General features: G+C 45.4%; 1 protein-coding gene across 1 annotated transcript in view; it reads right to left on the bottom strand.

The window, feature by feature from the left end:
- USP3 (ubiquitin specific peptidase 3) overlaps positions 1 to 27,781 on the bottom strand; it is a 169,944-nt gene that overhangs the window by 76,823 nt on the left and 65,340 nt on the right. The window contains exons 6-7 of the mRNA XM_069222017.1: positions 12,080 to 12,162; positions 2,512 to 2,625 (exon numbers count right to left, since the gene is read on the bottom strand). Of these exons, the coding sequence (XP_069078118.1) occupies positions 2,512 to 2,625; positions 12,080 to 12,162 (197 nt within the window). The remainder of the gene's footprint in view (positions 1 to 2,511; positions 2,626 to 12,079; positions 12,163 to 27,781) is intronic.

Here is a 27,781-nt window from a genome sequence, read left to right as displayed (position 1 = left end):
CATCTTTCCGCAGGAGCTGAAAACTGTAGTGCAGACCTTGGTGCTTCCAAAGCACGTGTCACACCTGAGAGAAGTGTGTCACACAGCTGCCAGCTCTGTGACAAGTCAGAAAACATTTCCTCATGTTTCTCCTAATTTGTGCGTACATGGCCCATTAAAGCAACAGCCCAATTTAAGTACCCACAAAACTATCCACAGAGTAATGTCCTCCTACTTGGTTGGAAAACAAAAAAAACTCTGGTGCCTGACAGGGATTGAGAAATCCTAAATCGCTCCTGCTGTAACATAACACATTCAGGGAAGAACGTTTTATGAAACAGGCATTCTCTGCGGTGCAATAAGAATGTTGAACTTGCTCCCAACAGTCCTACACACAGCATTGCGTCCTGCCACTTTTTAAAATCCTCCTACTTGAAAGACACTTTGTAAGAAGCGATGAGCACTTCTCAGCATCCCCTTTTAACTTATCCAATCTACCCAAATACAATCAGAGTGACCTTTCTTCTCAGATTTTAACTGCTGGGTCAATTCTTTTTCTTTGATGCTTATCTGTTATTTCTTTGTTGATTGTTAACCATATTCTCGCTTTTGTTCTCTTGTAAAGTATTCTCGCTTTTGTTCTCTTGTAAAGTGCTCTGATAGCATTAGGCCATGTTAATACTACATAAAACTGCAAAAAAGAAATACTAAAACAAAAAAAGAGGATCTGCCGTACTCCCCTCGTTCCCCCAGCCCCTCCTCCCCTGAAGCTCCCAGTCACAGTTAGCACGCGTGGGGCCATCCTGGAATGGGTCAATGCTAATAACAGTACAGTCTCACTTTAAACTAGACAATTGTGTTATACTTTCAGTGGGTTAAAAACCAGAAAGCCTACTTATGTGCTTAATTCTACCAGTTGTCTGCTTTCCCATGCTTGTAATAGAAGGAACATTTTTTTTTCAGAGTTTTCATACTTTGTTGATTATTCTGTAAGTTTTTAACCAACTTTGTGTTATACAATGTATTTGATTACTTGTCACAGCTTTTGTAGTAGGATGGCATAAAATTAAAGTTTATCCTTAGATTTGTTTGTGTGCCAGTTGTCTGTCACCCATCTACTTCTATCCTGGTTCAAGGGAGAGGATTCTAGCTCTGTTTAAGCAATTCTTGCATTCTCAATACTCTGAATACCAGTCTTGGATATCCCTTAGGCGAGTATGCTAACAGACCACGTGCAATATGGGTTGTCAAATGATCTTCAAAATGCATTTAACTAAGCATAGAGATTCTAGAAATAAGTGTGAAAGAGCATTTGATCCAGTGTCCTCTGGCATCACAACTAAGGCAGCCCTTGTTCAGGAGTAAACTGTAATAATGAATTATTAGACTGTGCTCCTGTCTTGACGTCGCAGCAGTTCACATTTTCTAGAGGGCTAAATAGAGAATGATATAATCTATTTGTGATGCTGATTTAGAATTACTCGAGTAGAACATTAACCTATTACCTTGATGTTTGAAGGCTGTACTTCACTTATAAAACAAAGAATCTACAGATCACCAATACATTGATGAACCACAGTACCCTGCAGTAAACTTTATGTTTTCCAAGATGGCAATACTATAATCACGTTATATTCTTGGCAGTTAACAAGCAGCATAAAAATTAAAGGTGACATACAATCCAGCATTTCACCAAACATATAGTGTGAAGTTTATAAAAATCATAGTTTGCTCAGGCATAGTTTGCAAATGTGCTTTATATGGAATAGTGCTCAGAAAAAATAAGCGCCTGAATCAATCTTGCGCTAGACCACCTCAGTCATAAAGGCTCTGATTGCACACAAGGTAAGGTACTTCAATAAAGCCTTTCAACAAGTCTTTAAAACTGTGTACACTAGGGCATGTTAGCTCTACTTGGAACAAATTAGAAAACAGTAAGCTGCTTAACGTTCCCCTCAAAAAACATTAATTATCCTATGCTGGCGTTTTTTCTAGGTTACGTCCAAACATGCAAGTTTACTGAGTGCCTTCATCCAACTGATCGATGCAGCTGCCTCAGGTGTTAAACAATAGCCCACAGCATGTCCACAGTTCAGATTCCGCCCCACAGCTTAGTCTAGAAAAAACAGTCTTTAAAAGCCTCCTGGACGTTTTACAGACTCTTGGTTTATCTTTCAAGATGTTTGCCCCAGAATATCTATAATCTTCTTTTGTGCATGCGTTCTTACTTATGGGAACCCCATTGGTAGTGTGGCCACCACACACAGCTGTGGTGGTACTACACTACCTATAAGCTTTGTCTCTTGTACAGAATTCTTCATGGACGAAGTACGACAACTAAAATTCCACTCACTTTCAATGGCAACCAGTGTAAATGCAGTAGAAACAGAATTTGAAGCTGCCTGGTTCTTTACCTTCTGGAGTCTGTACACTAGATTACTCTTGGACATTGTCTTTATCTCAAAAGGTTTTTTTTTTTTTTTATACGTAGTATAAGATGTAAACAGGAAGATTAAGAATATAGTAACTTACACATTAACTTCTCCTTGACTTCTGGTATGGTAAGTTCGTCTACCTGCAGTTTTCCCATTCCGTAGCTCCACAGCGGGCAGTTCCTTGAAGTAACAACAAAACTGCTGAATGTTGCTGTGCCAAGAGAAACAAAGACTGTTGAATACAGAATTAGAATAATAATACACATAACATGTAACAGACATATGAATATAAACAAAATAAAAAAAAGAATAGAAGACAGTTACATTTGCACTTATATGGCAACTTTTCTCAGAAGTCTTATTCTCTAGATGGAACACTTTGAAGACAATGAACATTTCGGCTTTTCTTTCTGCATCTCCCTTTCACAAGATGTTCTAATAAGCATTGCTTAAATCATGAAGGCTCAGTGAAGAGCTAAGAACTCACTATCATATCACTAACTTGTGCAACCGTAGATCTAGTTCTTTCTGGAGGATAATCTACCTAACCGCAGATTCCTCACCTTTTTCTTTTTTGCACATTTTTTGTAGCAGTCCTCTCACACACTGCTAGGTGGAGTTCCGCCGCTTCTGGTTGGCCACACACTGCCAGCAGAGTTGCATGCGTATAAGCATCAGCCCTGTGTGCGGACATTAGTTTCCTTGTGTAAGGAAATGCCTCCTTGGCATGGTTACCCCCTGACTTTTTGCCTTTGCTGATGCTATGTTTTGATTTGAAAGTGTGCTGAGGCCTGCTAACCAGGCCCCAGCACCAGTGTTCTTTCCCTAACCTGTACCTTTGTTTACACAATTGGCACACCCTGGCATCCAAGTAAGTCCCTTGTAACTGGTACCCCTGGTACCAAGGGCCCTGATGCCAGGGAAGGTCTCTAAGGGCTGCAGCATGTCTTATGCCACCCTGGGGACCCCTCACTCAGCACAGACACACTGCTTGCCAGCTTGTGTGTGCTGGTGAGGACAAAACGAGTAAGTCGACATGGCACTCCCCTCAGGGTGCCATGCCAACCTCACACTGCCTATGCAGTATAGATAAGTCACCCCTCTAGCAGGCCTTACAGCCCTAAGGCAGGGTGCACTATACCATAGGCGAGTGCACAAGTGCATGAGCACTGTGCCCCTACAGTGTCCAAGCAAAACCTTAGACATTGTAAGTGCAGGGTAGCCATAAGAGTATATGGTCTGGGAGTCTGTCATACACGAACTCCACAGCACCATAATGGCTACACTGAAAACTGGGAAGTTTGGTATCAAACTTCTCAGCACAATAAATGCACACTGATGCCAGTGTACATTTTATTGTAACATACACCCCAGAGGGCACATTAGAGGTGCCCCCTGAAATCTTAACCAACTACCCGTGTAGGCTGACTGGTTTTAGCAGCCTGCCACACTCGAGACATGTTGCTGGACACATGGGGAGAGTGCCTTTGTCACTCTGTGGCTAGTAACAAAGCCTGTACTGGGTGGAGATGCTTATCACCTCCCCCTGCAGGAACTGTAACACCTGGCGGTGAGCCTCAAAGGCTCACCCCCTTTGTTACAGCACCACAGGGCACTCCAGCTAGTGGAGTTGCCCGCCCCCTCCGGCAACAGCCCCACTTTTGGCGGCAAGGCCGGAGGAGATAATGAGAATAACAAGGAGGAGTCACTGGCCAGTCAGGACAGCCCCTAAGGTGTCCTGAGCTGAGGTGACTCTGACTTTTAGAAATCCTCCATCTTGCAGATGAAGGATTTCCCCAATAGGTATAGGAATGTGACCCACTCCCCTTGGGAGGAGGCACAAAGAGGGTGTACCCACCCTCAGGGCTAGTAGCTATTGGCTACTAACCCCCCAGACCTAAACACGCCCTTAAATTTAGTATTTAAGGGCTCCCCAGAACCTAGGAACTCAGATTCCTGCAACCTAAGAAGAAGAGGACTGCTAAGCTGAAAAACCCTGCAGAGAAGACGGAGACACCACCTGCTTTGGCCCCAGCTCTACCGGCCTGTCTCCCCACTTCTAAAGACACTGCTCCAGCGACACTTTCCCCAGGGACCAGCGACCTCTGAATCCTCAGAGGACTGCCCTGCTCTAGAAGGAACAAGAAACTCCTGAGGACAGCGGCCCTGTTCGCCCAAGACTGCAACTTTGTTTCAAAGGAGCAACTTTAAAACAACTGCGTTTCCCGCCGGAAGCGTGAGACTTGCTACTCTGCACCCGACGCCCCCGGCTCGACTTGTGGAGAAACAACACTTCAGGGAGGACTCCCCGGCGACTACGAGACCGTGAGTAGCCAGAGTTGCCCCCCCCCCGAGCCCCCACAGTGACGCCTGCAGAGGGAATCCCGAGGCTCCCCCTGACCGCGACTGCCTGTCTCCCAGATCCCGACGCCTGGTAAAGACTCTGCACTCGCAGCCCCCAGGACCTGAAAGATCGTAACTCCAGTGCAGGAGTGACCCCCAGGAGGCCCTCTCCCTTGCCCAGGTGGTGGTTACCCCCCCCCCCACATCGCTGAAGAGACCCCTTGGTCTCCCATTGATTTCCATTGGAAACCCGACGTGTGTTTGCACACTGCACCCGGCCGCCCCCGTGCTGCTGAGGGTGTACTTTATGTGCTAACTTGTGTCCCCCCCGGTGCCCTACAAAACCCCCCTGGTCTGCCCTCCGAAGACGCGGGTACTTACCTGCTGGCAGACTGGAACCGGGGCATCCCCTTCTCCATTGAAGCCTATGTGTTTTGGGCACCACTTTGAACTCTGCACCTGACCGGCCCTGAGCTGCTGGTGTGGTAACTTTGGGGTTGCTCTGAACCCCCAACGGTGGGCTACCTTGGACCCAAACTTGAACCCCGTAGGTGGTTTACTTACCTGCAAAAACTAACTAACTCTTACTCCCCCTAGGAACTGTGAAAATTGCACTGTCTAGTTTTAAAATAGCTATATGTGATTTATGTGAAGACTGTATATGCTATTTTGATTATTCAAAGTTCCTAAAGTACTTACCTGCAATACCTTTCATTTGAAGTATTACATGTAAAATTTGACCCTGTGGTTCTTAAAAATAAACTAAGAAAATATATTTTTCTATACAAAAACCTATTGGCCTGGAATTGTCTTTGAGTGTGTGTTCCTCATTTATTGCCTGTGTGTGTACAACAAATGCTTAACACTACTCCTTTGATAAGCCTACTGCTCGACCACACTACCACAAAACAGAGCATTAGTATTATCTCTTTTTGCCACTATCTTACCTCTAAGGGGAACCCTTGGACTCTGTGCATACTATTCCTTACTTTGAAATAGTGCATACAGAGCCAACTTCCGACACTAGTCTTTTCCACTCTCCGATGTGGAATGTGAACAACCGTTCGTTACTGTATGCCGAGTACTAACTTGGGACATTTTAGAGATGTAAAACGGTCACTTCGCAGAGCAAGGAAGAGGGAGGGCAGTGAGAGATCTGTAGTCAGAGTATTCATGAGAAAAAGCTGTAGCCAAGGTAAGCACACTGTTCTGATAAATACTTCTAACCACAGATTTATCACCTAAGAACAGATACCAAAGACGCTACCCAAGGTGGGGTGGGGGGGTCTGTGGAGTGGACTCAGACCAAAAAGTCTTGCATTTCAAAGCGAACATAGTAACTTTCCGCCAGATCTGTTTATCAAGGCAGTAATGCTTTGTGAATGTATGCACAATATTGCATCCCAGCAAGTATCGGAAACAGGCAATCCTCATACCAATACAATGTTAGTGATCTTGGCTCTGGAATGGGCGATCTGACCTTCTGACAGCTGCTTTTTGGCAAGCGTGTGGAAACTCTTAATACAGATAACTGTAGTAAGAAATTGTGTTACTGGTTGAGGGGAGGGGGTTCAAACCCAACTCAAGCAGCAACTACAATTTTTGTCAGGGTGAAGTCACAAGGAAATCCCAAATTAACCAGTGCTCAACCCAATGGTAGCAAGGCACAAAGCTGTCAGACTTAAATTAGAGGCAATGTGAAAAATATTTATGCAGCAATTCAAACCGTAATAAAGTGAAAACAGAACACAAAAATCCCACACCAATTTAGAAACACAGTATTTTTAAAATAAATAATACAAAACCAAAACGACAAAAATCAAAATTGGTAGAACTTGGAAAAATGCAAGTTAAAGTTTTCAGTGAAAACAGCGCCAGAGAGCACAACGCGTCAACTGTGGTTATCTGGTCGTGCTAGACCGGTACAAAGTCACAAGTTCAGTCCAACCATAATGGAGCCCGGGCTGGTTACAGGAATCCAGTTAGGCCCGCTGAACAAGAGTATCTTAAACACTGGCTACAAAGCTTCTCGGAGTCCCACATAGAGGATACATCACGCACTGGCTGGTTTAGAAGAAAGCTGTGGGGTTTGTGATGCTAAGTCCTGCACCATCGTCGTGAATGTGGTCTACAAGGGGCTTGCGATGCGAAGGCTTGTGCTGAGGATGCATCGTCCTGGGCGGCTGCGGGCAGAGATGCGCAAGTCCTGTGTCGGTGAAATCCACACAGCAGAGGTGATGGGTCAGTTCTGCTCGGGCCGGGCAGCAGAAGAGATGCATCTTCTGAAACCACAAATGGGTTGGTAAAGCACAATCAGGCCTAATTCCAAGGGTCGAGGACTGGAGTGGCACCACTTTGCAGGGTAGGACTCACAGACAGCACAGTCCAGGTGCTGGGTTCAAGGTTGTTGAAGCCTTCTGTCCCTGAGGCTCTCGTCAAGAGGCCAGGAAACTAGCCCTTGGAGTCACTCTGGGATCCTGGGCTCAGCATGTCAGCACAGCAGGACAGCAGTCCATTAGAGTGGCAGTCCTTTCAGTAGCACAGCAGTTCTTCTTCCTGGGAGAGTCCACAAGGTCCATACGTGTACTGAGGAGTTGGGATCTGATGCTCAACATATATACCTGGTGGCCACTCTAAAGTGGAGAAGGCTTCTAGAGGTTTCCACCCCTCTGAGGTGTCAGGCATCCCCTTTCTCCCTGTCCTTACTCCAGCTTGTCTGGGGTAACAATAGACTAGTGTCAATCCCCTTGTGAGAGTGCTCAGGCAGAGCCTTTGTGATGTGCAAGTGTGGTAGGTGACAGCTCTTCTCCCTCGTTACCTCAGAGTGGCCCATCCTGTCAACACCCATCTTCTCTTTGTTTCACTGTCTGGGAGCAATACACAAAGACCAACTGCCAGCTACACCTAGTCATGTGACCCAAGATCAGGCTGCAGGCACCAAATGGTTAGGACAAGGAAATGCCCACTTTCTAAAGGTAGCATTTTCAGAAATGCGATTACAAATCCAACTTTACCATTAAAGAGGGCTGTTAATTACAACAATTTAGACATCAACCTCAATGTGTCTACCTGCTTTCAATTGGAAGTTACATCTTATTAAATGTAATAAGGTAACTCCAATGTGATCTTATGGGAGGGCACGCCTTGCAGTAGAGAAAAATTAATTTAGAAGTTTATCACCACTAGGACATGTAAAAGTTAAAAGTACATGTCCTACTTTTTAAATACGCTGCACCCTGTCCTATGGGCTGTTCACCGCCTACCCTCGGGGGACACATATATGTATTAAAAACGAAGGCTTGGGCCTGGCATAATGTTTATTTTGCCAGGCCGGCAAGGCAGTTTAAAAACTACACACACACATAGACCGCAATGGCAGGCCCGAGTCATGTTCAAAAGGCTACTTGAGTGGGTGGCAAAATCAGGGTTGCAGGACCACTAGTAGCATTTCATTTACAGACCCTGGGCACATGAACTACCACTTTATTAGTGACTTACAAGTAAATAAATAGGCCAACTTGGTGTAAGCAGATTCTACCATATTTTAAGACGAGAGCACGTTTGCATTGGTTAGCATTGGTAAAGTATGCAAAGTCCTAAAAGCCAACAAAAATGGGTTCAGAAAATAAGAGGATGAAGGGACCAGTTTGGGAATGGCCCAGCAGAAAGGACAAAGCCCAACAACAATCCACAGAGACAGGTTCCTCTTCTGCACATTTTTCCCGGTCTTTGCTCCACAAAATTCACAAAAAGTTGATTGTGCAAGTGATATCGATGGAGCCTCTTCTCTTGTTTAGAGGGCTGACGGGGAGCAAGGAATGCTGGCAGGGTGACAGATTGTCAAATGTGGGAAGAAGTCATGACTTTTGGTAAGAAGGCTGCAAAACCCTCAGCATCCATTTTTCCCAAAGAACAATGGTGTAGGGTGGTTCACTCATGTGATGAGCTGAAGGAACGGTAATGAGGAAGACAATCTTCAAAGTAAGGCGAGCAAGCATTTACACATAGGCTTGGGAGGCATATAAATGAGGACTGTTGAGCACAAGTTAATGTTCCACTGTGGTATCATAAATGGCTTGGAACATGTGATTCGACCCTTATCAACAAGGGAAGTGAAGATGCATGGTTTGTCAGGCAAAAGTAGAAATGTAAAAAAGGAAGCTGGGCTAGGAACAACACAAACAAAAGGACATGCAATAGCTACACCTGTAAGGGGTCAGTGTCCCAGGACTAAACAGAGTTATACATCCATCCCAGGGTCTGGCATAAATGGATTTCACAGAGGGGCCTATGGTGGCAAGGAGAACATCAACTTTAAAGCAGTTAATTTCTGCCACTCAATCTCAATGCATTGAGGTGTAATTTACATAGATTTGAGTACAGGATCCCACCATGTGGCTGAGTCAGGAGGTCCTCTTGAAGTGGTAGCCTGATTGTAGGACAGATGCTCATGCTCAGAAGTTCCAGGTACCTGACTTTCCTGGCCCAATTCAGGGACATGAGGATGACTTACGCTTATTTGTTCTCAGAACTTGGGGGAGCAGAGGAAGCGAAAGAAAGTCATTCAGGAGTCCCTTGTCCCATTCAGGCCAGCATGTCTTCTAATGAGTGGTACCCCGACGGATGCCCTGGATCTCCAGACACCTCCAAAGATGAAAAGTCCCTTGGCACACAATCAAGATCCCAATCTGTCCGGCTTGTCGTAGTACCATGTGGTGGTGGTGGTGCCATCCTGGAGAACTTGTACCAGCCTCTCCTTGAATTATGGCCTTTAGGGACAGAAAAGAAAATCGATATGGAGCCAGGCCTCTACTGGAGACCAGACGCTTCTGATCGATACCTTTCCCAGCATTTATGCGTTCATCACCACTCTTAGATCTAGGTGCGGAAGGGAGACTGACTGCTGCAGAAATGAGTCACCACTTCAGATGTTGAGGTGAAGTGGTGTCACATTTCTGACATCTGGATGGGGTCAAAAAGGTGCCGTTAATGCTGAGCCCACTGGGATTTCAAGCTCCACTGCAGGACTTGAATGTGAAAGCTGGTGGGATTGAAAAGGAGGATGCACAAGGCTAAGAGATCAAGAAACCTCACAGTTATCCTCACCTGGATCCAGGTAGAAGCCTGAAACATTGGGATCGTAGACCGAATGTCTTGGACTTATTACAGCGGAGGGAAAGCCCTAAACTCCACTGTATCCAGGATCACCAGATCACCCCAATGAATGGAAACCTCTGAGAAGGAATCAGGTGGGAGGTCGGATGTCAAGAGACTCACAGATGTCAAGCAATAGTCCACAACTGGCTGGTGTGGGTCCACTGCCAGTTCATTGAAGTATAGTAACACAGAAATTGCAGGGACTGCAGGGCTGTATATGACAATCTGTGCCCTGCAAATACAAAAAACACTATTGAGTCGCAGGAGTCCAGAGCAGAAAGTATCTGGTCAGTTTTGAGCATTCTGAATTTGTCCTTCAGCAGGTAAGTGTTCAGGGGACGCAGGTCTAAGATAGGTCTGAGGCCCCAGCCTTTTTCAGGATGAGGAAATAGCAAGACTAGCAACTCCCGCCTTTTTCCAAGTCTGGTCTCTTCTCTATGAGAGATTTTGGCGAGCGACATGAATATCTCCTCTAGCAGGATGGATAGATGCTCTTCTGAAATCCGCTTTGGCGTGGGCAGGAAATTGGGTGGGGAGGAGAAAGAAAATAGGGAATAACCTTTTTGAATGATTTGCAAGACCCATCTGTCAAATAATGAATCACCAATCCAGTAGGAAGTGCTGGATCCTGTCTTCCACTGGGTAGGCATGGGCTACTGAAGGCAAACTAAAACTGTTTGTGGTCTGTTCTAGCAGGGGCGGAATTGTTGGAAGAATGGTTCCCCCTGCTGTCTTACCTGTTGTCTGATGGTTCTGCGTCTTTAGCCCTGAAAGGAATGGGTTGTCTGTTGTATCACAATTTAACACGGCTCTGAATGCTAGCACACTGGGAGTAGCCACTTAATTTTCAAAACTGCTGCAGAAATTGTTTGAAAGGGGTCAACACCACCAATGAATGTGCTGAAGCCCTTCTGTATTGTAAAGAATTCCAAAGTGGAGTCCACTTTCTCACCAAAGAGGTGAGACCCATCAAACAGCATGTCCATCAGCAAAGCGTACAGGCTGCAGGAGAAACAAGCTGACCCTATCCTGGAATGGCTCAAAAGACAACACTGGTACCAACCGCCCTGACATGGCAATCCTTGTCTCTGTGTGGATAACATCCTGCCTATCATACATCGCCTGGGCAAACAAGACTCTAAGATCTGATAAGAGTACCAGCAATATCTCACTGGTCATGTTCCAAAGAGCATGGGTATATTGGCCCAAAAGACAGACTGTTTACAGACCGTAATACCAAACAGGTAGAATAAAACATGTTTATCAAAGGCTTCAGTCCTTTTGGATTCTCTAACCAGAAGAGTGGGTGGAAATAAGTTAGGATTCATCTTACTGGTCAAGGCCTGCATAATAAAGCTCTCTGGAATGGGGTGCTTGGTGAGAAAATCCGGGCCACCAGGTGCCAGTCTAGGAACCCTTGAACATCTTTCTGTTCACAGGCGAGCAATAATATGGTTTCAACCAGGTAGCCAGCCCAGTATCTATTAGGGCACCATTAAACAGAAATAAGGGACGAGATGTTGATGGTCCAGGTTGCAGAATTTCTGTCAAAATTTTAGTTTTAGTCTCAATGGAGGAGGGCGCACAGGATCAGAGTCAGAATCAAAAAAAATAAAAGAGCCTCTGCTGATAGCTGTGATGCTTTAGAGTTATATGGTTATTGTCATGCTGCAGGGCAACTGTTTGAACTTTTGTAATTTTGTAGCAAAACATTGGTTGAGCTCGGCTAATGCCAACTCAAGGGTCTGACATGGGCACTGACATGGATGGTGTAGTGAAAACCAGTGCAGAGCGTAAAGTTGGAATGGAAATCCGCTGAAGGGGACACTCAACATGTTTTGAGTATACTATTCTGTGCAGGGTGACATTGTTTCCATGGGGAGGAGCCACCTGTCCCAGAGCAAAGAAGACAGGGACTCAACAAACATTCTCAGCCTTTAGTCCTTGACAGAACGATGCGCTTGATGAACCTGGTTATCATAAACACCAATCAATATCCATGTGTCCTTTTACATCTGCTTTAAATCATGTACCTTGCTAAATTAAGATAAAAAGCTACAAAAGTAACTAGCACATCAGTTACTACTGCACAACAAACATTTCATTTCAGTATGTTTACACAAATACAATGTGGTACATTTACAGATGCCTGCAAAATAACAAACCTGAGCGACTGGAGGATGGCATTCATGAAGCAGGTATTCCCCAGATTGCGAAGGCCTGTGGCACAGAGGGCAGCTCCACTGCCCTGCAAACAAGAAAGAATATCAGATAAGAGCCCGACAACACTTAGTCAAGTAAGGTGATAATATACTTACACAAGTTAATGGAGCTCATCAATCCTAGTTGTGAAATATTTCTCTACAACACTTAGGCACTTAGAAAAGTGTTAAAAACAAACGCATTACTGACAAAATTTGTTGCAAGGCAAAGATCTGGCTATGCCAATGGAGTAAAAAAAAAAAAGCTGGGAAACAAATAACCATCTCACAGCCCCACTTAGGGGCTATTTCACAGAGGGTATGGTCTGGAAACTGAGCCAGACGTAGCAGAGACTCTGGTAGCAGTTTTAGGTGGGACCCTATAGGAAGTTGGCTCTGTATGCACTATTTCAAAGTAAGGAATAGAATGCACAAAGTCTGAGGGTTCCCCTTAGAGGTAAGATAGTGGCAAAAAGAGATAATACTAATGCTCTATTTTGTGGTAGTGTGGTCGAGCAGTAGGCTTACCAAAGGAGTAGTGTTAAGCATTTGTTGTACACACACAGGCAAAAATGAGGAACACACACTCAGACAATTCCAGGCCAATATTTTTTTGTATAGAAAAATATATTTTCTTAGTTTATTTTAAGAACCACAGGTTCAAATTTTACATGTAATACTTCAAATGAAAGGTATTACAGGTAGGTACTTTAGGAACTTTGAATAATCAAAATATCATATATACTTTTCACATAAATCACATATAGCTATTTTAAAACTAGACAGTGCAATTTTCAACAGTTCCTGGGGGGAGTAAGAGTTAGTTAGTTTTTGCAGGTAAGTAAACCACCTACGGGGTTAAAGTTTGGGTCCAAGGTAGCCCACCGTTGGGGGTTCAGAGCAACCCCAAAGTTACCACACCAGCAGCTCAGGGCCGGTCAGGTGCAGAGTTCAAAGTGGTGCCCAAAACGCATAGGCTTTAATGGAGAAGGGTGTGCCCCGGTTCCAGTCCGCCAGCAGGTAAGTACCCGCGTCTTCGGAGGGCAGACCAGGGGGGTTTTGTAGGGCACCGGGGGGGGGGGACACACAAGTTAGCACAGAAAGTACACCCTCAGCAGCACGGGGCGGCCGGACACCAAGGGGTCTCTTCAGCGATGCAGGCAGGCAAGGGGGGGGCTCCTCGCGGTAGCCACCACCTGGTCAAGGGAGAGGGCCTCCTGGGGGTCACTCCTGCACTGGAGTTCGGATCCTTCAGGTCATGGGGGCTGCGGGTGCAGAGTCTTTTCCAGGCGTCGGGATCTGAGGAACAGGCAGTCGCGGTCAGGGGGAGCCTCGGGATTCCCTCTGCAGGCGTCACTGTGGGGGCAACTCTGGCTACTCACAGTCTCGTAGTCGCCGGGGAGTCCTCCCTGAAGGGTGGTTTCTCCACAAGTCGAGCCAGGGGCATCGGGTGCAGAGTAGCAAGTTTCACGCTTCCGGCGGGAAACGCAGTTGTCTTGAAGTTGCTTCTTTGAAACAAAGTTGCAGTCTTGGGTGAACAGAGCCGCTGTCCTCGGGAGTTCTTGGTCCTTCTAGAGCAGGGCAGTCCTCTGAGGATTCAGAGGTCGCTGGTCCCTGGGGAAAGCGTAGCTGGAGCAGTGTCTTTAGAAGGGAGGGAGACAGGCCGGTAGAGCTGGGGCCAAAGCAGTTGGTGTCTCCGTCTTCTCTGCAAGGTTTTTCAGTTTAGCAGTCCTCTTCTTCTTAGGTTGCAGGAATCTGAGTTCCTAGGTTCTGGGGAGCCCCTAAATACTGAATTTAGGGGTGTGTTTAGGACTGGGAGGGCAGTAGCCAATGGCTATTGTTCTTGAGGGTGGGTACACCCTCTTTGTGCCTCCTCCCTGAAGGGAGGGGGGCACATCCCTATTCCTATTGGGGGGAATCCTCCTTCTACAAGATGGAGGATTTCTAAAAGTCAGAGTCACCTCAGCTCAGGACACCTTAGGGGCTGTCCTGACTGGCCAGTGACTCCTCCTTGTTTTTCTCATTATCTCTCCTGGACTTGCCGCCAAAAGTGGGGGCTGGGTCCAGGGGGCGGGCTTCTCCACTAGCTGGAGTGCCCTGGGGCATTGTAACACAAAGCTTGAGCCTTTGAAGCTCACTGCTAGGTGTTACAGTTCCTGCAGGGGGGAGGTGTGAAGCACCTCCACCCAGAGCAGGCTTTGTTTCTGTCCTCAGAGAGCACAAAGGCTCTCACCGCATGGGGTCAGAAACTCGTCTCTCAGCAGCAGGCTGGCACTGACCAGTCAGTCCTGCACTGAACAATTGGGTAAAATACAGGGGGCATCTCTAAGATGCCCTCTTTGTGCATTTTTTAATAAATCCAACACTGGCATAAGTGTGGGTTTATTATTCTGAGAAGTTTGATACCAAACTTCCCAGTATTCAGTGTAGCCATTATGGAGCTGTGGAGTTCGTTTTTGACAGACTCCCAGACCATATTCTCTTATGGCTACCCTGCACTTACAATGTCTAAGGTTTTGCTTAGACACTGTAGGGGCATAGTGCTCATGCACCTATGCCCTCACCTGTGGTATAGTGCACCCTGCCTTAGGGCTGTAATGCCTGCTAGAGGGGTGACTTACCTATGTCACAGGCAGTGTGAGGTTGGCATAGCACCCTGAGGGGAGTGCCATGTCGACTTAGTCATTTTCTCCCCACCAGCACACACAAGCTGGCAAGCAGTGTGTCTGTGCTGAGTGAGGGGTCCCTAGGGTGGCATAAGACATGTTACAGCCCTTAGAGACCTTCCCTGGCATCAGGGCCCTTGGTACCAGGGGTACCAGTTACAAGGGACTTACCTGGGTGCCAGGGTTGTGCCAATTGTGGAAACAATGGTACATTTTAGGTGAAAGAACACTGGTGCTGGGGCCTGGTTAGCAGGGTCCCAGCACAATTCTCAGTCAAGTCAGCATCAGTATCAGGCAAAATGTGGGGGGTAACTGCAACAGGAAGCCATTTCTTTACACAAGCCCCCCCCCCCCCCCCAGCCCACAGGCCAGGAGACTCAGCCAAAGCTGGGAGAGTCTTCCTAGTCTGTCAGGCGAGGAAGAGTAGAGGAAATAGGCTAGTTTGTTGCAGGGCCTACTCTGGATTACATCCTCCTGTTCAGGTCATTCCCTCTGAGGAACTGACCCACTTCCACAGTGATAGGACCTAGTCTGAATTGCCTCTTGCCTGTGCTTTTTATGTTTTCACCCATTTTCTCTATTTTGGGGGTAGAGGTATCCACCTCTGCTAATCTTATCTTAGCCAGGGTCACCCCTAGCTTACCCAAAGAAGTTACCCAGAGCTGGAGTAACCCCACCATGACCAACAGGGTCAGGGGGCCTAACTTGCTATTTGGCATGTGGTCAGACCACCATGCCAAGGATAGTGCAGCCATAAAGGCCAACACCCAGCAGAGGCCACTGACAGCTGTCAGTGCCCAGAACCACACCTTTAGCTCTTCACCTACAAGGGAAGGGGCTAAGTTACAGGCTTCTTTGGGTTCAGGGTGCCTGTCTGCTGTATTAGAGTGGGGGGTTACCACATCTTGTAGTAAACACCCTTCTTCCACTCTTTCTTCTGTTAGCTGAGGAGCCACCCACTCAGGCTTAACAGTTGCCTGACTAACCAGGACTTCTTGTGGGTCAGGTTGGACTTTACCAGTGCCACTTTTGGAGTTCTCCCCTACTGGAGCAGAATCTCCTTGGCTTGCTGGAACCTTGGCTAAAGATTGTCCACCCTTCCTACTCTGTTTTCTTTTCTTTTTCTTCTGGGGCCTACTTGCAGTTACTGCAGGGGTAGCACCTCCAGAGTCCTTGGGAGAGGACTGGCACTGGACCAGTTCCTCTCTTGGGCTCTGACTAACCTCTGGGTAGTCATTTCCAAGGAGACAATCAAGGGGGAGGTCTGTACTGACTACCACACTTCTCCAGCTAAAAGTCCCACCCCCTTCTATGGGCACAAAAGCCAAAGGCCTATCAGTGACCCTGTCTGGGCTAACTCTTACTCTGGCCATCTCACCTGGGATGTACTGGTTTGAAAACACCAGCCTGTCATGCACAATAGTGTGACTGGCACTAGTATCTCTCAGGGCAGTGGCTGGGATTCCATTCACCAGTAGGTGGTGGAAGTGTCTACTTCCTTCTGGAATCTCCAACTCACCTGTTGGGCCCTTTTTCCAGTTGAGGGCTATGAAGACCTCCTCATCTGAGGAGTCATCCCCAATGGCTACACTGGTCACCCCTGGGATTTTGCTAGGGGGTTTGTTTTTGGGACAAGAAGTGTCCTTGGTGTGGTGCCCTGTCTGTCTACAGTTTTGGCACCATGCCTTAGTGGCATCCCAGTTCTTACCCTGGTACCCACCTTTGTTTTGGGTTGTGTCTCTGGGCCCACCCACCTGATCTGGTTTTTGGGGGCCTACAGAGGACTCTTTCTTTGTTTCTAGTGTCACCCACTTTCTCCTGGGGAGGCTTTGTAACCCCTTTCTTTTGGTCACCCCCAGTGGAAGTTTTGGTTACCCTAGTCTTGACCCAGTGGTCGGCCTTCTTTCCCAATTCTTGGGGAGAAATTGGACCTAGGTCTACCAGATACTGATGCAACTTTTCATTGAAGCAGTTACTTAAAATGTGTTCTTTCATAAACAAATTATAAAGCCCAACATAGTCATGCACTTCATTTCCAGTTACCCAACCATCCAGTGTTTTTACTGAGTAGTCAACAAAATCAACCCAGGTCTGGCTCGAGGATTTTTGAGCCCCCCTGAACCTAATTCTATACTCCTCAGTGGAGAATCCAAAGCCCTCAATCAGGGTACCCTTCATGAGGTCATAAGATTCTGCATTTTTTCCAGAGAGTGTGAGGAGTCTATCCTTACACTTTCCAGTGAACATTTCCCAAAGGAGAGCACCCAAGTAAGATCTGTTTACTTTTCTGGTTGCACAAGCCCTCTCAAAAGCTGTGAACCATTTGGTGATGTCATCACCATCTTCATATTTAGTTACAATCCCTTTAGGGATTTTCAACATGTCAGGAGAATCTCTGACCCTATTTATGTTGCTGCCACCATTGATGGGACGTAGGCCCATCTCTTGTCTTTCCCTTTCTATGGCTAGGATCTGTCTTTCCAAAGCCAATCTTTTGGCCATCCTGGCTAGCAGGAGGTCCTCTTCACTGAGGCTATCCTCAGTGATTTCAGAGGTACTGGCCCCTCCTGTGAGGGAAGCAGCATCTCTATCACAGTTGGAATCAGGGATTGAGGTTCCCTAGTTAGGACTGGGAGGGGGGAATTCTCCTCCATGTCACTAATATCATCCTCTGGGTTGTCATCCTCAGAGGGGTTGGTTTTTTCAAACTCTGCCAAAAGCTCCTGGAGCTGTTGTTTGGAGGGTCTTGAGCCAATTGTGATTTTCTTTATTTTGCAGAGTGACCTTAGCTCCCTCATCTTAAGATGGAGGTAAGGTGTGAGGTCGAGTTCCTCCACATTCACATCTGCACCAGGCATTATGTTTCTAAAAGTTGGAATACTTTTTAAGAATCTAAAACTAGTTCTTGAATCTAATTCAATCTATCACAAAACTTTTAAACTCTAAAAGAAATGCTAAACAGGGACTAACACAAGGCCCTAGCAGCACTTTTAAGAATTTAGAAAAATAGTTAAAATTGCAAAAATCAATTTCTAATGACAATTTTTGGAATTTGTCGTGTGATCAGGTATTGGCTGAGTAGTCCAGCAAATGCAAAGTCTTGTACCCCACCGCTGATCCACCAATGTAGGAAGTTGGCTCTGTATGCACTATTTCAAAGTAAGGAATAGTATGCACAGAGTCCAAGGGTTCCCCTTAGAGGTAAGATAGTGGCAAAAAGAGATAATACTAATGCTCTATTTTGTGGTAGTGTGGTCGAGCAGTAGGCTTACCAAAGGAGTAGAGTTAAGCATTTGTTGTACACACACAGGCAATAAATGAGGAACACACACTCAAAGACAATTCCAGGCCAATAGGTTTTTGTATAGAAAAATATATTTTCTTAGTTTATTTTAAGAACCACAGGTTCAAATTTTACATGTAATACTTCAAATGAAAGGTATTACAGGTAGGTAGGTACTTTAGGAACTTTGAATAATCAAAATAGCATATATACTTTTCACATAAATCACATACAGCTATTTTAAAACTAGACAGTGCAATTTTCAACAGTTCCTGGGGGGAGTAAGAGTTAGTTAGTTTTTGCAGGTAAGTAAACCACCTACGGGGTTCAAGTTTGGGTCCAAGGTAGCCCACCGTTGGGGGTTCAGAGCAACCCCAAAGTTACCACACCAGCAGCTCAGGGCCGGTCAGGTGCAGAGTTCAAAGTGGTGCCCAAAACGCATAGGCTTCAATGGAGAAGGGTGTCCCCCGGTTCCAGTCCGCCAGCAGGTAAGTACCCGCGTCTTCGGAGGGCAGACCAGGGGGGTTTTGTAGGGCACCGGGGGGGACATAAGTTAGCACAGAAAGTACACCCTCAGCAGCACGGGGGCGGCCGGCTGCAGTGTGCAAACACACGTCGGGTTTCCAATGTAAATCAATGGGAGACCAAGGGGTCTCTTCAGCGATGCAGGCAGGCAAGGGGGGGGCTCCTCGCGGTAGCCACCACCTGGTCAAGGGAGAGGGCCGCCTGGGGGTCACTCCTGCACTGGAGTTCGGCTCCTTCAGGTCCTGGGGGCTGCGGGTGCAGAGTCTTTTCCAGGCGTCGGGATCTGAGGAACAGGCAGTCGCGGTCAGGGGGAGTCTCGGGATTCCCTCTGCAGGCGTCGCTGTGGAGGCTCAGGGGGGGGGGGGGCAACTCTGGCTACTCACAGTCTCGTAGTCGCCGGGGAGTCCTCCCCGAAGGGTGGTTTCTCCACAAGTCGAGCCGGGGGCGTCGGGTGCAGAGTAGCAAGTTTCACGCTTCCGGCAGGAAACGCAGTTGTCTTGAAGTTGCTTCTTTGAAACAAAGTTGCAGTCTTGGGTGAACAGAGCCTCTGTCCTCGGGAGTTCTTGGTCCTTCTAGAGCAGGGCAGTCCTCTGAGGAATCAGAGGTCGCTGGTCCCTGGGGAAAGCATAGCTGGAGCAGTGTCTTTAGAAGGGAGGGAGACAGGCCGGTAGAGCTGGGGCCAAAGCAGTTGGTGTCTCCGTCTTCTCTGCAGGGTTTTTCAGCTTATCAGTCCTCTTCTTCTTAGGTTGCAGGAATCTGAGTTCCTAGGTTCTGGGGAGCCCCTAAATACTGAATTTAGGGGTGTGTTTAGGTCTGGGAGGGCAGTAGCTAATGGCTACTGTCCTTGAGGGTGGGTACACCCTCTTTGTGCCTCCTCCCTGAGGGGAGGGGGGCACATCCCTATTCCTATTGGGGGGAATCCTCCTTCTACAAGATGGAGGATTTCTAAAAGTAAGAGTCACCTCAGCTCAGGACACCTTAGGGGCTGTCCTGACTGGCCAGTGACTCCTCCTTGTTTTTCTCATTATCTCTCCTGGACTTGCCGCCAAAAGTGGGGGCTGGGTCCAGGGGGCGGGCATCTTCACTAGCTGGAGTGCCCTGGGGCATTGTAACACGAAGCTTGAGCCTTTGAAGCTCACTGCTAGGTGTTACAGTTCCTGCAGGGGGGAGGTGTGAAGTACCTCCACCCAGAGCAGGCTTTGTTTCTGTCCTCAGAGAGCACAAAGGCTCTCACCGCATGGGGTCAGAAACTCGTCTCTCAGCAGCAGGCTGGCACAGACCAGTCAGTCCTGCACTGAACAATTGGGTAAAATACAGGGGGTATCTCTAAGATGCCCTCTGTGTGCATTTTTTAATAAATCCAACACTGGCATCAGTGTGGGTTTATTATTCTGAGAAGTTTGATACCAAACTTCCCAGTATTCAGTGTAGCCATTATGGAGCTGTGGAGTTCGTTTTTGACAGACTCCCAGACCATATTCTCTTATGGCTACCCTGCACTTACAATGTCTAAGGTTTTGCTTAGACACTGTAGGGGCATAGTGCTCATGCACCTATGCCCTCACCTGTGGTATAGTGCACCCTGCCTTAGGGCTGTAAGGCCTGCTAGAGGGGTGACTTACCTATGCCACAGGAGTGTGAGGTTGGCATGGCACCCTGAGGGGAGTGCCATGTCGACTTAGTCATTTTCTCCCCACCAGCACACACAAGCTGTCAAGCAGTGTGTCTGTGCTGAGTGAGGGGTCCCTAGGGTGGCATAAGACATGCTGCAGCCCTTAGAGACCTTCCCTGGCATCAGGGCCCTTGATACCAGGGGTACCAGTTACAAGGGACTTACCTGGGTGCCAGGGTTGTGCCAATTGTGGAAACAATGGTACATTTTAGGTGAAAGAACACTGGTGCTGGGGCCTGGTTAGCAGGGTCCCAGCACACTTCTCAGTCAACTCAGCATCAGTATCAGGCAAAAAGTGGGGGGTAACTGCAACAGGAAGCCATTTCTTTACAGACCCCCACTTGATTGAGAGAAGCCACACAAAACAATAAGTGTAAATCCTTATTGTACCCTAACCAAGTGTATGAAAGTCAGCACACAAGTCACAAAGATTAAAGGTCATTTACATTAGAGCATTAGCAAAGTGAATAACAAGAATGCCACTGCAAAGAATCCTACAGTATTGTCCGCCATTATGAGGAAATGTACCCAAATCGTGCATACCCAACTACCTCCGCCATACCCCAACTACCAGAGGCAGCACTCTGTTGCATCTGCCTACATTTAGGCTATATAAATACTTCCTGCATACTTGTGTGCAGCTCTCTGTATAATCCCAATGCATTCTATGTACCTTGCTGCTACAAAGCATTAGTAAAAATAGAAGGCCCACATAAATATATTACTTGAGCATGTATAAGCATCACAAGCCTGCAAACTTCTATAACAAAGAAATAATACCATTATTATTTTGTCCTATCAAGTACCTGAGAGCAAAGGTCATAAAAGTGTAAGCCAGAAACAGGTTCTTACAAATTTTTTTAAATTCAGGAGAGAAAATGAGTTTATAGCATATTTTTCTTGCTTGGCTCACCGCTCTATGGAACTGGTTTTATTATTCTTTAAGGGTGAATCACACTGTTGAGGAAAGAAGGGAGACAGTCCAGCCCATTGTTGCAGGCAGGAAGTGGACAACTGTTTTACTTTAATAAAGCTTTAAAGAATGTATTTTGTCAAGTAGCCAGAAAAATTAGCATTCCCTTAAGAATGTAGTGGAGTAAGTAATTGCTTTGGTTGCAGAAGTGTAAATTAAAGGTGACAGATTCAAAGTCCGGTGCAGCAAACTAAGCATCACATCCTCCTCTGTAATGAAGCTAAACCCGTTAAGCAGCATAATAATAGCATCTATCATTAATTAACACATATGGATACCTCAGTGAGGTTCAGTAAATGTTCAAAACTTCACTTAGATTATCAGAGTTATGTCATACATACGTTAATGGATTTTCTATATTTTTAAAATGCATTTTTGCATACTTTTTAGAACTTAATAAAGGTTCACTTTGCATTTTTGGTGACTTTACAGCCCACAAATCAGTAGTATAAAAACCCATAAAGAAAAGAGAAACGTGGAATATGAAAAATATGTTATGTTGCCTGTGAAATACGGATTTCACCATCATAATAACCCTCAGGACGCCCTGCATAGCTCCATACTGTCAACGCTACTAGTGTTATTTAGCACGAAGGACCTAATTATGCAGCACAGTTATCTCAATTATGAAGCCAAGAAAAAGAAAATTATGCTGCACATTCTCATGCAGTATTATGTTCATGAATCTGATGTAGAAACAATATTTTTGGCGAAATCTGCAAAATCGGCCAATTATGTGGCACATGACCAAACCCATAATTATTCTGTAAAAGTTAAACCCATAGAATCGCACACATAATCCACTGACCTCACAATTGTTTTATCAAACATTCTAGATAAAACATAAACATGCAATATAATAAATAAATAAATAAAAAGTACCATGTGTATGGGGGGTGTGTGTGTGTGTATATATATATATATATATATATATATATATATATATATATATATATATCACCTAGTGGTTACTTATAGTTAGGACCTAGTTTCTACAGAAAAAGCATTTTTTGTTTTGCTAATAACTAACTTTTGTGCCGTTTGATGAATCTTCATAAATGTTTCTCAAAAAATACGACGCTCACTTCAGCTGCTCTCTGGAAAGTTTTGGGGAACAAGAAAAAGGGGAGTTCCCAAAACGCTTTTTCCCCCCATACATTTTTCTATAGTGATTTTGAACAGGAATAGCGGCTGAACCACTGGACGGAACTACACCAAATTTGGTAGAACGGTGGCTCATGGTCCAGAAAGTGACCTTTTTGTTATTTGGAGTGAATCAGTTCAGTAATTTTGAGAAATTAAAGAAAAAACAATTTTGTATCTATAGGGATGCAAAGGCTCTGCGAACCCCCTCGTACTGAGATTTGATTGGCTGCTAACACTTCAACAAGGAAATGAGGTCAGCCATCTTGGGACTCTGCTTCAGCTGAGTCCCAGACAAAAAGGTAAAAAAAATAGGAAAAGAGGCAGGGTAGGGAAACCCTGACCCCTTAGCTCTAATGGTGAGGCCCAGATGGACCCCACCAGGGCAAAAGACATTTTTTTCTAAGTTTTTAACTGCGAGTTGCAGCGAATATGCGGAACCAGTGACAATTAAAAATAAATAAATAAATGAAGCCCCGGGAGGCATCGAAAAAGGAGGAGGGCGCACAGGGCTCCCCTCCTAGGGCTTAGATTAGCCCTCGGGACCATCACCTCACCAGGGCTGGGGACTCCCACCACCATGGGGACTACCACCACCCTAGGGACCTCCACCTCCCCAGGGCTATCGCTCAATGAAACGCAGGGGGGCCACGCAGCCCCACCCCCCAGCATCTGTGGGGAACACCGTCTTCTCAGGGCAAATATTCAATGAAATGCTGCTGGCTGGGGAGGGGAAACAAGCAACCCTGGGGACCGTCACCTCCTCAGGGCTGAATTTAAAGAAAGTCCATTGCGGAACCAGAGTCCCAGAGACCCTCATCCCTCCAACATTAGATGTTTCCCTGGGGAGGTGCCGCACGCCCCCCTCGTGGAGCCAATAATGGCCCCCTGGACCGCTGCCAACCCCCAGGGACGGCCCATGCTATGTCCTTCCTGGGATGCCCACCCCGGGATACAGCAGTTTGCTCTGACTCGGCAGGAGTTGTGACCGCTCCTGCCAAGTCAGAGCAACCACTCCATTTCTAGCAAGTGAGAGCTGTTAATCAGCTCTCACTTGCTGGAAGCTGAGGTTTCCTCGGTTTCGAAACAGCATTAGTCAGGAAATAGCATTAAAAAAACCTTAGAAATTCGCTTAAAGAACTAAAGATTACAGGGACGTTATAGATCGGTTCTGAGTTTACTTGCACGAAACCCTAACCACATTAAAAATTAAAAAACAATCCCTATTTATGAGTTCTGCCACCCCAATAACAGATTAATCAGTGCAGGGTCATCATCACAACAGAAAATATTGTGGAGACACCAGAGGGTATATCTTTACTCTCCTCTTCTCTCCATGGATAATCACGGTTGAAGAGGCTTCTCCTGATTACATCAACCGATATCGTAGACTGCTAACTGGCACCCATATATAGATCAAGAAATGTGAAATTGGATTCACGAGCCGGGAACAAAACAGCTGTGCTCTGCCATAAACCAAGGTGATGACCCTGCACTGATTAATCTGTTATTGGGGTCAAAACATCGACAGAACTCATAAATGTGGACTGGTTTTTAATTTTTAATGTGGATAGGTATATCCGATGTACAGATATCCTATACAATACCACATCATCTGTTCCAGTCACATGTATATGTTTTGTGTATATATAGCACCACTGCACGTTTTTCACTTTGCACTGTGCTGTCACTGCATAGGAGCACAGGGGTGTGGAATTTAATGAAATATCTACTTGTCCATTGGACAGGATGCTTCTTAAATCTACTTGTCCTGTAAAAAAAATATATATAATAATCTATTGTCCCTTTGGTGCCATGTAGTGCGGCGACAAATTATTGCAGCAATCGCATTATGTAAGAGCTGTGATAATAGCCTCTCTGATTATGCCAGTGCTACCACTATAGTAGGGCGTGAATACTTGCAATTTCAATCCCTACTATAGCAATTCCCTTATTTTGCCACCTTTCCTTACATACTGGGGCTGGAGGAAGCAATAAGCAATAATTCCAGGGCTGGAATGCCTTTGAGTCTGCAAATCTACTAACTTGCATGTTTTAAGGATTTTCACCAGCTCTTCTCTGATCTCTACCCAAAATGAGAAGGGTTGGAAATTTACTCCTGACAATGGCAGAAGTAGAAGTTCTTCCAAGGTTGGGGAAAAAGTGGTTGGAGGGAAAGTGAACTTGCAAACGCTCAATAGATTTTCCAACGTTCAAATCTGCACATGTATATTTTCTTGTGCTAAGCATTCCTGGTCTAATTCTGTAAGCTCTTGTGAATTCATGAAAGCCACTAATTCAAAGGCGTATACCATGGGTGCACTTTTGTGACTTTCTTTAAGAATTCTGTCCCTAATTAGGTCTGGAGTTAACAAAGACATTTTGTTTTTATTAAACTTCTATTTCTCTCACTATCGGCTGGTTTTACTGAGGGTGAGCGCATTCTGCTCTTCCATAAGCAGCATGTTGGCTCACAAAGCAGTTTTGTTCAGTGCCAGGGATTACTGTGGCAATCAGTGGTGTAACAAAACTGGAGGGGGCCTCCTGCAAAGAATATGGAGGGCCCCCCTTCCAGACGCACTCAGGGCAGGTGCTGTGTTGGAGAAGTGTCTGCAAGCCTTTTGTTAAGCCACTGGTGGCAATGTGTGCTTTATGAGATTTTTTAAAAAAAACTACTTTTTTTCCTTTTTGGCAATGTTTGTTACAATGGTGAGGGCCTGGCAGCTCCCACAACAATAGAGTGTTACAAAACCCATGTCTAAACAAAACATGCATTGACAAAACCATAAAACTCGGATCGGTTGGCTTTGCCAGTGCTTATTTATTTTTATGCTTCCCATAATCTTGTTGAAAATGGTTACACTGATTTTCCATTAGAAATATTTTTTTATAAATACTAACATGCATGGACACATTTTAATAAATGACGCTTCAAAGAAATAGCACCTAAACTTTCATTGCATTTTTTTCTGAACATTTTATTTTGAAAGCAAAGAATCATCGCTCTTGCTTACAAGCTTCTGCACACATTTGCATCTAATCAGAGTATTCTGGGAGCATTATACTTAGCCCCATATTGTTAAACTTTTCAAACGTGTGTACACTTTTTTTGAATTTTTTACTGGACCCACTGTCAGTAGGGCAGTGTGACCTTACAACGTTTATTTACAGCGCTCACCCCAATAATGAAGGCTTTTCATTAGTGAACCATAAATACAAGTTCAAACAGCATTAAGATATGGACACAGGTATTACCTAGACTGCAGACAGTTCCCTTCTTTGTAAGCTGACAGCCAAAGAGTTTGTGTTGAAAGGGGTTGGGCCTACTTGTCACAAGGAAAAAATAATCATGAAAATTTGTTGCCCTTGGCCCCAAACAATATGGCCCAGGCATCGGACGATAGGAATTCCACATCCCTGGAGCACCTTTGTTATTATGTTCTTGTTTTTAAATTTTCTTTGGCAAAACAAAAATAAAATTATATTTCATTTTTGAAGAATTTCCTTTTGAAAGGGGTTCTAAAACAATAAGAGTGGCCATGTAAGTGAAGGGTGATACTCCCCCCTTTGGGACTAATATTGTTTATATCTGGGTCCCTGGGTTATGGGTTATTACCCCGTATTGTAAATTATAATATCTTATTTGTGTTCCAGGAGGTTGATCTCAACCTTGGGTCCGTCCTTCTCATGGAGCATTGCCTGTTTACCACAACGTTTGATTGTTGGATTCTATGATTCCAGTGCATGCTTTACAACCACTTCTTTTTTCTTTTCCGTTAAGCACTTCACAAGACTGCTGTTTTTTTCCAGCTGTATTTCCCCCTGCGCTCCGTGTTGCTCTCTGTCATCTGTGTGTTTCTCCCGGCCATGCTCCATGTTGCACTCGGCCTCATGCACTTCCATGTCTCTATGCTTTAATGCTCATATGAGTCCTCTTTGCCCACTCCACACTGCTCTCTGGCCCATTGCTTCTTACAACCGACTTTGTGTTGCTTCCCTTGCTCCTCTTCCCCACCCCCTCACTCAACCCATTGCCCCACCCACCTCAGTGCTTCTCCTCGCCTGTACCACGTTGCTCACTCACCTACTGCTTCTCTTCCCCTCCACCTGTGCCCTCCGTGTCGCTTATGCCCTTCTGTTGTTTTAAACTCCCTTTAACACAAACACACATACAAACCTTGGTGCATTTTGTTGATTGTTAATTACCAATCCAACACAAATCAGTAACTGAACAGAAAAATAAACCTGTGTTGTTTTGTTGATGCGTTAATCTACAAAATGGCATGGGCAGTGGCATCAACATGTTCTTTTTATTTAAATTCTTTAGCATCAGGGGTGCTGTGCAGCATGGCTAAAATCAAAAAATTCCATTGGCAAAGCCAATAGGTCCCTAGCGCAAACACAGGAACTCAATTTTATTTTTGTCATCTGAACAATTTTCAATTGATATTATTAGCTTTTTCTGAGTGGATATTGCTTCTCGAAGGTCCCTTTCTTATTGGTTTGATTTGTATAGCAGTAAATACTTTGTACTAGAATGTGTCCACCTGGAGCCTTCTTTTATTGAAATGAGTGTATATTGGCCACAAAATGGCTTAAAACTTGCTGGTCTCATGTTAGTTACCCCTTGTTCTCATAGCTCCTTCTGCAAACTGCACTGCTGCTACAAACTCCTTTTCTAATCACAGTTTACTGCTTTTCAGTTGAAAATGCATACTTTGTATTGAGTGTGAGGAAGCTTATTTTTCCAGGAAAATCACACTACAAGTCATACTGCTTGCTGGGCACTCATCACCAGCCATGAATCTTCCCACTGATTTGTGAGCTACTACACAGTGTCAGCAGCATGTCCGTATACACAATGCGTAAAGGGTATTGCAGATAAGTTAACGAGACAACAAACTCTGGCCAGGAATTCTGATCTACTCAACGTTTCAGATCAGTTAGAACTGCACATGCTTTGCCTGCTACTAAAAAAAGCAAGTCTTTTAAATCACAGTGAGTACTGTACAAATGGTGCCCACATATTAGGCCATTTCAAGTACACTCACAAAATTACAGATAAATTACTTGAATTACTGCAGGTCTACCAGACTACAGTACTATCCGCCACTTCTCAAAGTCTTAGAGGCATCCAGGCATTTACACTGCCTCCTCAATCTCAGGATACCAGAGAATTATGAGCAGAGCATCCTCTATAACAGTGGAATGGGACAATGGCAAAAACAACAAGTATGAACTGATGTGCTCAAAAGCACTGAGGACACAAATTTCTCATATCAATTTCCATATTCACTTTTGCTAGTGTAATAATTTGCTCTAGTTTTCTGTGGGCTAAATACATACGCTGAAACTGGATTATAATGTTAATACTCATTACCACAGCACATCTCCTGTATGTTCA

Source organism: Pleurodeles waltl, chromosome 3_1 (assembly GCF_031143425.1).
Source record: "Pleurodeles waltl isolate 20211129_DDA chromosome 3_1, aPleWal1.hap1.20221129, whole genome shotgun sequence".
Lineage (NCBI taxonomy): Eukaryota > Metazoa > Chordata > Amphibia > Caudata > Salamandridae > Pleurodeles > Pleurodeles waltl.
Note: the sequence above shows the minus strand (reverse complement) of the source record. Positions and strands in the feature narration are given on the sequence as shown.